The sequence below is a fragment of the Cottoperca gobio genome, chromosome 13, assembly GCF_900634415.1.
Source record: "Cottoperca gobio chromosome 13, fCotGob3.1, whole genome shotgun sequence".
In the NCBI taxonomy this organism is placed as follows: domain Eukaryota; kingdom Metazoa; phylum Chordata; class Actinopteri; order Perciformes; family Bovichtidae; genus Cottoperca; species Cottoperca gobio.
Window position 1 is genome coordinate 15,084,494 of NC_041367.1, and position 11,820 is coordinate 15,096,313.

At 39.8% G+C, this 11,820-nt stretch overlaps 1 protein-coding gene across 2 annotated transcripts; it reads right to left on the reverse strand.

Annotated features, from left to right (window-relative positions):
* Nucleotides 1-817: 817 nt before the first annotated feature.
* On the reverse strand, nt 818-11,074 carry tada2a (transcriptional adaptor 2A). 2 transcript variants are annotated; one of them, XM_029447095.1, is made up of 15 exons: nt 10,938-11,074; nt 10,339-10,445; nt 10,199-10,258; nt 10,023-10,114; nt 9,230-9,387; nt 8,592-8,680; nt 8,303-8,375; nt 8,142-8,205; nt 6,474-6,517; nt 4,569-4,679; nt 3,990-4,061; nt 3,014-3,146; nt 2,668-2,711; nt 2,246-2,325; nt 818-1,447 (listed from the first exon to the last, which is right to left on the reverse strand). In XM_029447095.1, exons 1-15 carry the CDS (start codon nt 10,960-10,962, stop codon nt 1,262-1,264), a joined length of 1,338 nt encoding a protein of 445 aa, XP_029302955.1. In that variant the 5' UTR covers nt 10,963-11,074; the 3' UTR covers nt 818-1,261. The 2 variants fall into 2 exon arrangements, with proteins under 2 accessions (XP_029302955.1, XP_029302956.1); XM_029447096.1 differs by lacking the exon at nt 10,938-11,074 and adding an exon at nt 10,537-10,781.
* Nucleotides 11,075-11,820: the final 746 nt, after the last annotated feature.

An 11,820-nucleotide genomic window follows, 5' to 3' on the forward strand; every position in this document is an offset into this window, starting at 1 on the left:
TGGGGCCTCGATTTGATAAGAAACAAGGAGGTGTAAAAAAAACAATAAGAAAACCAAAACAATTTCTTCTTCTTCGCATCCTCTTAAAGATCCCATCCCTGCATTTCAGTATTTCAGCTCAGACGTTCCTCCACAGTCGTCTCGCCCTTATCGTCAAAGGTTGAATCTGCCGTTATAATCAGGCTGTTAGCTGGGGTTGATGCGGCGGCTGCTCTCTGCTCAGATAAGCCTGTCAGAGGCTGGTGGCCTCCTGCAGGTGCACATTGATCACAATTCTCCCACGACACACCGGACAAACACGTCCACGGATGGAGACAGAAAAGATCGGGTCACTGATGACACAAACTGTCGTGTCACTGTGGAACATCATTCAAAAATGCTGCCAAAACTATGAGCTCAGCACAGGTCACATTTAACACTGTAAATGATCATTCATCTGGAAACATGATCTATGGAATCTATGATCATTTAATTTATACAACTAGTTATTGGTTAGAAACTGATGTTAGAGCTGCAGAGTTTCTTGTTTTGGCTCTACTGACATTATTGTACATGTATACAAAGATGTTTTTAGTAATTAAGAGTTTAATTAGTTGAGTTTACGAGCATTTGTTGATTTACAGAGAAGTTTTCTTGAAATAACTGTTGCATTTAAACTCCTCTAAATAATAATGTATTATTAGAAACGTTATCCACTGTATATGTTGAATTGTTGCCTGCAGACAAATTCCACATTTGTGCTTGTTCAGCTGAGCACTGACTAAAAACGTATCTGGTTAGACTATTTATTAACTGGAATAAATGAATTACAACACTGTGTCCGTTACCCTTTTAATTTGTGCAAAATTACACATTTCAAAATGTGCCAAACAGTTACATATCAGTTCATTTGAAGTAAATCACAGAGAACGGGACCTGTAAAATAAAGGTTTACCAGACACTTCAGTTCAAGTAGGGCCTGTTCAGTTAAGCTAAAATAATAACATACACATCAAATTGTTTTTTTCATAAACATGACAGGAGAAATAAATACATTCTCATTTTAGTATGAGCCCCTGTTCTTCTGACAGAGAGTTATACAAAGGGATTTCCCATTTTAATACATTTTAGACTCAGAAACACAAGCACACCTTACAAATGTTACAAAATTTCAAAGGAGCAGCAACAATCTGAACCTCTGACAAAACACAGGCTTACGATTACGGTTAGAAAAAAAACACTGACCACAATCCAATCTCCTTTGTGGTCAAATCAAAGGCTCCTAGGCCTTAGTGATGTAGCCCTCCTTGATTAGAAAATCATAGATTTTGCGTGTCTTGTTGACATCGATCTTGATCAGCGCTCGGGCCTGTGCCAGCCGCAGCCCACCCTGCCGTCTGCACTCATTCAGCAAGGCCTGCTTATATTCCAGGTAGGCCCCCGGCACCAACCGCACCACCTGGCATAACTACAAGCACAAAACAAATACAAGGGTTAGTAAGATATGTTTAAAAACATATACAATGTCTTATTTAAGGCCTCAGTATGCTTCAAACAGAGAGATGGTCAAATCATCTAACAGGGTCTGAAACCTTGGTAGAGGTTAGGGAGTCCACTACTTGTTGCAACTTTCTGAATCAGACAACCGGTCCCTTTATGCAGCAAGGCCAGCTGTGTGGAGGTGTCAATGTCGGCCGGTCAAGAAACTCAACAATTATTGGATGGATCGTCATGAAGTTTTGTATTGATATTCATGATCCCCAGAGAGTCATTGCTACAAACCTTTCGTGATCCTCTGATTTTCATTTAGCACCACCAGCAGGTCAACATTTGTTATAGTCTAATTCCTGATCTGCAAATGTTAGCATGCTAAACTAAGATGATGAACATGGTAAACATTACACCTGTTACAGATCAGCATGTTTTGCATACTGATTGTGCCAAAGTACAGCCTCATAGAACCAGTAGCATGACTGTTGTTGGATACCTGATACAGTGCAACTCTCTCACTGTGGAAATCCCACCTGCCCTATTTTTACACCTGCGTTTGCGGCAGATATTTGACTGTGACCTTAGTTAAACCAGCGGAATACATAAAAACTGTTAACATGTCTCCGCCTATCATTACTTGATCTTCCCTTGAATGCATATGGGATACATTTCTTAAGCTCGCATCAGATTGCGTCCAGCTGATACATGTTTTGCAACCTACTGCATTGGAAGCATACCACATGACCATTTAGACATAGATCAGAGAGAGCTGTACCTCTTTTTCCCGCTCGTTGAGTTTCTCTGTCCCCGGCAGCCCAGTCAGGTTGAGAGGAGGGGCGCTCCGCCTACCTGTTGCTGGGGAACAGAAATTCAACAACAATCAAACAGACTTGCAGCACCCTGGTGTTGGTCTACACTGCAAATACCAGGCCGACAAAAGGCAGTTAATTCCTTTGCTGGGAGGAGAACAAAAATGTATCATGTGCAAATTGCGTAAATATAGCCAGTTGGGAGTGTGCGTCACATTTGTGCTCTACAGGGTTAAGGAAAGGCAGCTAATTTAAAGGGTAAAACAGCGAGATGCATGCAGGGGCCTGTTTCTCAAGTGTATTTCTGGAGGAGCGTCTGTGCCTAGGGCCATGCCAAGGTGACAGAGAGGAGGGAGTACAGAGGGAAGGGTGGAGAGAAGCTTTGTACCTGACACTGTGATTGTTGTGACAGCTGGAGTGATGCCAGCATCTCTGTAATGAGAAAGAAAAGTGTAAGCATCTCTACAAGGTTATTTATACACACAGCATTTCTGGGCTTTGCTCTGGGCCTACACTCACTTGCATCGTCATCCAAAAAACATGAGTCATCGCATTAAAGATTTGTGGAAGTGGACTAATTAGAGGAAATTTGATACAACTCAAAGAAAATACATTGGATAAAATAAAATACTTTATTCGTCTCAGCACGTCTGGTGCCGAGTGTAATGAAGGAGGTCAGCGTCAACTTCACCACACCTTCTATTACACACTGGATAATAAGCAGGAAGTCTCACATTGCTGCTTGTTTGCTGAGCCACTGCTGGCAGGCTCTGCCATCCTGGATGTACTGCAACACGTCACACAACATGGTCCGCTTCCTCCGCTCCTCCTCTCGCATTCGCTTCGCCCGCTCATACACCTTGGCGCCTGAGAGTTGGTTACACAGAGAGGTGAGCAGAGACATCACAAGAACAGAATTATACATACATACATACAGAAGTATGTTGTGTCAAATTGGTTCAGGGTAGTGACTAATGCTTCATTTCCACTGCATGGTTCGGCTTGACTCGACTCACTTTTGGTACCTTTCGGTTTCCACTGCAGGTAAAACCCACTCGAGGGCTGCCGCCTGATGCTGCGTGAAACTGCCGTGATCAACATCTTAAATGTGACACTACGCCGTCGTGTACACTAGCATAGTTTTGCAGGCTGCTATTTTAAAAAATCTGTGTTGAGTGAATAAAATAATTGCTATTTAAAAATCACACGTTTGTGCTGGATGCCCCATATTGCCATAGTGACCAAATACCAGGTACTATAGACAACTTTTGCTCATGGAAAACCAAAAGGAAACCGTACCACGCCGCGGAAATGCGGCATAATATTCTGAAAGTGTTAATATGCAGTTTCCAGCTGAAGCGTCTTTGTTTTTAATGAATTAGTAAGGCTTAATTTACTGAAATAATTGTTATAGCAAAAGGGAATATTTAAGTGTTTTAATAATTTTGGAAATTTGGAATCATTCCAAGTGAAGCTGATATAGAAACTCAATCAAATATTCAGTTCCTTTGTGTGCCATGCATCAATAAACTAGCCAAACATTATAATTCCCTAAAATTATACACCGTGCTGCTGCTGCGAATAACAATTTAAACAATTCAAATTAAGGACTTCAGCACAAATCTGAATATAAATACATGTTTCCTGCTTAGGCATGCTTTTATGTTGTTATTGTTGAACACAGGAGAGAAAAGGTCAAACCGGACTCACTGCAGAAAGACTTGATTCCTGCCTTTCTGTACTCCTGCAGCCTGCGGATCTCTCTCCTCAGATCAAACTCCACTGGAAGGAAAAGGAGATGATGGAAAATCAGAACATACTGTTACGAAGACAGCCACCTGTACTGTCTCTGCGCCATCGCTCAAGTCTCAGCACTTCATCACAATGAATAGACATCCTTTACAACTAAGGAGTTCATATAAGCCATTAATGCAGTGTGTATGTTGTTGACCAATATAGACACACTTAAAAAGGAAACACACATAATCGCTTACTGACAGAGTTACATAAAAAGATTGATACCACTATTAAAAATGAGTTTCAGAAACTGGGAGAATCTACAACAAGGAGCATTGAAGATGTTCTGGAGGCTCATGGTGGAACAACATCTAACTGAGAAACTTCATGTTGGTTTATCCTTTAATTTGTCACCAATTTGTACATAAACTTACATTACCACAAATCTAAATAACATCCTTTAAAGCCACAATAATGTAGTAATGTTGAGGCAGTTGGCAAGAACTGGTTTAATGAGTTCTCTGTGACTGATTCTCAAAGTCAGATACTAACGTGCGTGACTTTCGACGAATTTGTCATGTTCAATCGGCCCGACCACTCTGGCAAATCGCCTCATGACATCGTACAGCTCCTGCACCTCCTTTGGGTAACATCGCTCCAGCACTAAAAGAGAGAGAAGAAGTGAAATGAGTGAAAAATCAACTCCCTTAAATACTTTTACACATCAGTAGAAAAAGAGGAGTCTATTTACTGCGTGCTAGCTTTAGCTGTTGGTCAGCGAACAGACTGCTGGCAACACACGGGGCACATATATAACACATACATTTGTTTTTATTACACTCTTTAGACTTAACCTTAAGTTTCTAATCGTATTCTTAAATTCTCGCATGTCTTTATTTTGCTCTACTGACGGAGTACTCTGATTTCATCCTGAACAATTATTGAACATTGATACAGAAAAACATCTCTTTAAAAAACACTGCTGTTTGCCTCTGTGGGGCTTATGGGTAATGGTTCACTTTGACATCTAATCATCGATGTTTTACATGTTATCCAACATCCAAAATAGGCCCAAAGATTCACGTTTTATTGCTTATTGCAGCCATTTTATCAAAAGTGTTAAAGAGCCACGTGTTCTAAATGTAGTTTTGTTTTTCAATTAATTTTTCTTCCTTTTACTAAACCTGGTGTTTTTCTTGTTGTGCTCTTCCACCAGGCTCTTAGATTCGCTCCACAGACGTGTATTCACCACCACTTAGCTCACTCTGAAGAGCTTGTTATGTTTGCCTCAAAGCATCGCCCGTGTTGCTGAGTAACAGACAAGTGTCAAAGCCAGAGAGGAAAGCTATTGTGTGGGTGTGAGAAGTGAGAAGTGTGTGTGTGTGTGTGTGTGTGTGTGTGAGTCAAGTTCCTTCATCAGGCTCCTGCATGTGAGCGCTAATGAGCAGCTGCCATCTCATGCTAAACACATGAAGTCATGCTCTTAAATAAAACAGTGGACTCACAGAACAATGCGGTCTCTAAGGAGACACTGGACTTATGTGTGCTTACACACAATCCCTGACCGCAAACAAAACAACAGACTTGAATCATTTAATGTAACAAGCCTTCAGACAACCTGCTGCCCTAAAACAACCACACTGGTCAATCTGCCTCCTGCACTTACTGAGACATGATACTGTGAGCCTCCCGGGCTCGGATACTGCCTCCATTATTGCATGTGACACACACATGAACACACGCACACACGTACACTCACCGTAGAGACACACGGTCTTTGACAGTCTCCATGACAACCAGTCTGCAGCTCTACAGCTACTCTGAGTTCCCTTTTGTCTAGAAAGACTGGGGCGATAAGGGAATGGAGGGAGGAAAAAACAGGGAGGAGGGCTAACTGCAGGCTTGAGGATGCATAAATAAAACATGAAGGGAGAACTCTTCAACTCCCGAACCGCAGCCAATTTCACAGAGCAACACGTGGAGATAAAACGATGGGCTGGGTGGTCAGACGTAGTCAAAAAGAAAAAAATACCGCACCTCGTCGTCTGTCTGACCTCTAATGCACAAACCCCAGAGATGCAGAAAATAACATTTTAGAGCTCGCTGAAATCTAACCTGTGACAGGTGGATCAATAAACCAAGCCCCCTGCATTTCAGTCATTATGGCAGCAGTACTCATCACATGGGGAGCTATTTGCAGTCAAGCAATTATGCCGTGGCACACTCCAGTCTACAGACTATTTGCAGTCTTGATCGTAAACACAAGCACCGTCCATTGGCACACTTCAGCTACCCGAGGGGCCACAGAGGTTAACGGCGGTTATTACACTAAAGTTGTTGGTATGCATCCATAGAAACTCCTCAGCAGCAATTTAGCTGCTGGATATCAGATGCCTCCCTGAGTTGCTATGAATACTGTCGCAGCCGAGCCCGGGTGAGTTTCACAAGAGCACTTACTCTGGAATTTACGCAGGTTGATCAGTCCGTGGTCTCTGATTACCCTGAAAGAAATGGAGATGCAGATTTATTACTATGCAAATGAATATTCTGATTGCTTTGTCTCCGCAACATTCAACCTGGCATTCACCCATATGCAATTATCTTGGCTGGCACAGTCTATAAAGTCATCATGGCATTGAAAACCCAATATATATAATAATATATACTGTACCCACATATCTGTCTTGCACACAGCAGCTCGGAGAAATGTGTTAAAGTCAAATTGCTTGAAAGTTCCGTAGTGGGCTTCCTTAAAAAGTGTAATCTGAGGTTCAGGGGTCAGAGGTCAGGGTCTAGGCACTTATCATTGGCCTGGAAGCCTCTCTGACAACCTAGCAGAGAGTTAGCAGAGATACAACAAGGACCATGGAAAGAGGACACTAGGAAACACACATGCCTCCCGAGTCAGACAAGCCATTCCACCATGCTCGGGGAGCACAAACTTGTTTAAGTTGATTTAGGGATAGATCCATTACAGCGAGGATTGACTGTGGATGTCCAAGGATGACAGCTGACAGGCTGAAGGTGGAGGAGATTCTCTAGAAAGAGAACTAATTGACTAACTTCAAATGCAAATAATTTAATTTAGAGAAAAATGAACATGGCAAAAAGATCTGCAACTATCTATTACTTTCATTCCTGCTCTTCAAGCTGCTCGTTTTGTTTGACCAACAGTCAAGTACACACAGTAGAAACTGTATTAGGTACACTTAGCAAACCCTATTGCAACAGTCCTTCAATAATATCCTACCTTCATGAAGGTTATAATGTTCAGTTTTTGAAAGAGGTGTTGGTTTAACTGTATGATCATTTTGGAGGATGTAGTTTGTGGTGTCGTTAAACTGTAAAGGGTTAAATAAATAATACATGTGATTGACATTTAGTTGACTATCAAAATTGTTGATTATTTTCCTTTAAATCAACGAATTGTTTCAGCTCCAAAGTCAAATTTACATTAGAGCAACAACATGTCCTTTAAAGTCACCAATATTTTGATTTGATATTAACAGTTTTTTTTTTTTTTTGTGAAATCCAAAAGCAGAAAATGTTTTCCAAAATGCAGTGAGGACGCCGCCTTTACCCGCCTAAAACTGGGCAAAATGTCACAGTTTGGCATGTGCAGCATTCACTGGCACATTTTCCCCATTTCCAACTAAATTCAAGGTTGTGGTCGCAGATGTATGTTGCACCTCAATGACTCCCTGTCGCTTGTAATGAGAGCCTAAAAAAAGGCTTAAATATGCAATTATAATCACTCTGCTGAACAGTCCCAGTCTCCCCGGACTTGTGTTGTTAATGTGCTTATAACAAAACAATAATACAGTTTAGTCTAGATATATTAGCATTTGAATTCATCATTAAGAAGGAACAGACAGGGGTTTCAAAATGCTTTTAAATTTAAATTCAGTATGAAATGCATTCATTCAACCTGAAAGCATAACAAGTATCTGTAGGAAATGAGGCTCCAAAAGGTCAATGCAGAAGCTTATAGTGCCATCTACTGACAGACGGGGGTCATTACAAGATGCCAAATTCATCAATACTGTTCATTCATAGATAGATACTTTACTCATCCCGAGGGAAATTTAGGTTTAATGATTTAATGGAGAGAAAAAAAGGACTTACTTTTTCCTCCGCTGTCTCTCTTTTAGTCTTGAATGATATATATCAACAACAGAAAGCTTGAGTGCTGAAATAGAACAATACAAATGAGTAAAATGTTGTTGTTCACATCACTATCTTGCATTTTGTCAATGAAAAGTTATTAAAATTAAGATTCTACCCACCACGTAGGATGTCTGAATCATCATCCACAAAGTCGATGTCTTTCAAATCCCACTCTGCATAGTTGTCGAACTCCTATCAGGACAGTAAAATGTACATGTAACAATCTCAGATAAATGCTCAAATTAGAAAACAATTCATGAGTGAAAGCAAACAATGGGACACAACAATAAGGGCATAAGTCTAAGTGTTTTAATAACATTCAATAATGAGTGGCCATTTCCTTTGTTTATTCATGTCGACAGGTTATGTTAGCACACAGATGATGAAGCACAGAACACATCCCCTTACCTCCATGAAGTCTGCTCTGGCAGGCATGTATCCAGCCATATCTCGAGACAGGACAGAGTCAAATGTGGGCCGAGGGGGATCATCGGTGGCTGTAATATCAGAGAAATACAGTATATGCACAATATACTTTGAGAAATGTTGTATTGTGCATGAAGAAAAGAAAAGAGCGCCCCTGCAAAAGGTTTCAAGATTTGGTTTTCCAATACTTAAATATAAATCTCAGAAAGAGTTGCGTGACCATCGCAGTGAAATGTTTGGCGAGCTCTCAAGCACTGCGACAGATGGAGACCAGAAGCTTACTATAAACGGAGACAAGTTCCTGACTCACAAACTGCTTCTGTCCAACTGGTCAGTGGTTTTCAGGCTTCAAGCTTTATCACACTTTAGCTTATTGATGTAAATCTTTCTTCTGGCGGCTCTAAAGGCCCATAATCAACGCTACTATCACTTTCAAAACTTTATCTGAATACTTTTTCATAATAAAGCAGTCAAGGCTCATGACTGGGAGGTGGAACCGCATAACTAATCCAATTTATATTAAATGTCTGTTGATTAACTTGTGTGGAGATGCGAGAACAGAATAACTAAATACTGATTTTGTTGCGTCAATGAAGAAGGCAGATAATGTGGATACTGACGTTTGAAAGGAATAGCGCCCTCTGCAAAGCGCAAGTCTTTTGTTTTCCGCAGGCTGAGCAAGGTGGAGGAGAAGAGTGGGTTATTGATGAAATTCTTCATATAGTGGCTCTCGCATTCCTCTTTGGTTTTAGAGCGCATCTGATAGGCCACATCCTGCCTGCAGGAGAAAATGGCACAAATAAAAATTGTTAGGAGTAAAACAATATTTGAAATACAGTTTGCAAGGTATTTCTAAATCTACTGAGCTGTAAATGTTCTAAACATATAACACAGTACAGTACACTGCGGTTGTAACATATTTCAGTCCTCTAAATAATAACTGGAAAGACCTTTCACTCAAGATTTCCAACAATAGAATTATGCTCACGAAATCCTGGTTTTAATCAAAAGCATATCACACTGATTTATAGTAAATAGCTTTGTTCAAAAAACAATTTCCTCACAATTCATGATAAATTGTAACAAGTTAAGCACATTTAAAACCATTTATTATACCCCAAAATTCTCATGTCCCAAACCATTTTTTAAAAAAAATTTCAGCCAGGAGCAGCACATTAACCTGATTTTCAAAATTCCCATTTAGGTCAATAAACCAAACATTTTACATTTCATGTCAGCAAACAGTGGTAACTCATCGTGTGATGTGATGTCATGCAGGTGGTTGGGTTTATGTGATGAACTATTTTAAATTGTATTTATTTTTCCCAATACGTGTAACAAAAAATTAGGATATATTTTGAGAGCATCTGACCAAGAACCTAGATTACAATCCACAAGTGACAAAGCACTCACCAGTTTCCAAATCCGCAGTCCATGACTGCTTCCAACAGGGTCATCTCTTCCTGTGCCGTCCAACCAGACTCCAGCACGGGGAAGTCTGATGTCTGTATTAAAAGTAAAGAGTGAGGATAAATGCTACGTGTGTGGGGGGTGTCTGTGTGTGAGAGACAACTTTGTAATTTACTTACCATGATTTCATATTTGTGATCACTCTCGTGCTTCTTGTATTCAAATCCTTTGGTGAAACACTGAAATAAAAACATTATATTTCAATCTGGGAATAAACAAGAGCACTTATAACAGTTGTGTACATCTGTCACGCACTCACCTGGAGGCAGAGTAAAAAAGGTGAGGGTCCACATTCTGCACACTTGATGTAAGGCTCAGTGAGATAGGATGAGCAACCTCTGCATGGTGGTTTATCAAAGGGATCATCTGAAATGGACATGATTAGTGTTTAATCACTACTGACTAACAGGACAAACTATCATATTAACATAAGTTATAATGCCAAATGATCACTTACAAAATAGACAAGGCTTTTGGTACAGAAGTCTCTCAAAGCGGCCCTAAAGTTAAAGCCAGCAGATGCTAATGTAAACAAACCACTGCATATAACGGTAGCCTTATTGTTAGCTATGCTAACGCTGCTTATGAAAGCTAAACTAACGTTTGGTTTAATTGTGTCAGCTTTATAGCAGGACGTGTTTGAAAGTTATCCAACAAAAACAACCCCACAATAGGCGGTTTGTAGTCACAACATATATTAAAGGCTGACAAATGTCCAGAAATGTTAGCTATATGCTAACGCTAGCAGAAAAATGCTAGCTGCAGCTGAGCTAACGTGGCTACCCACAGACAACTTGAGAAAGAAGCGATATGTTTAGTGTAAAGCTGCAGCGGTTACATTTCACTATCAATACTTACTTCCAAAAGATGCCAGACGGTCCATAAGACAATATTTTAATAAAACTAATGTCAGAATTAACGTCTTCTTCTTCTCCTTTGAGGTTTAAAGGTATCTGGCGTCCTTAGTGTTGCATTACTGCCATCTTCTGGAGGAGGTGAAGTGTGCCGCTCAGATTAGTGTCATTATTTTTCTGTCATTATTATCTTTCCTTTTCCTTCACTATTTCTCTTCACAGTTCCCAGTCATTTTGAATTGAATGTACATGTTGTCCTCTTATCTCCTTATGTCAGTGTTGTTGCCGGACTCTGTAGATGTATGCCATTATTCCAAATAGTAATATATATATATATATATATATATATATATATATATATATATATATATATATATATTATAATAATATAATAATATATATATATATATAATATATATATATATATATATATATATATATATATATATATATTATAATAATATATAAACAGGTAGTAAAACAGGATGTTAAAGGTAAAGTGGCATACAAGTATCAGTGCAGTGTGCGGAAAGTATCATGTCATGGTGATTACTAGATCTACCAGTGACTTAATACTGAACAGAGCAGAGACTGAGTCACTACGGACTAGAACAATGTTTGGTTTGATTTGTTCAAGCCTTTTTAAAGGCATAAAAATGCCATACAACCCAACAATATACACACTTAAGAAATGCGAACTTTATTTGTATATTTCTGATAATCAGTTACTGGATCTTTCTGCCTATCAGGAAAAACCTGCACGCAGTCTTTATATTTATATTCCTTATTATAGGTATAAAAACTACTCACTACATCCATCCATCATCCATCCATCCATCCATCCATCCATCCATCGTCTACCGCTTATCCGGGGTCGGGTCGCGGGG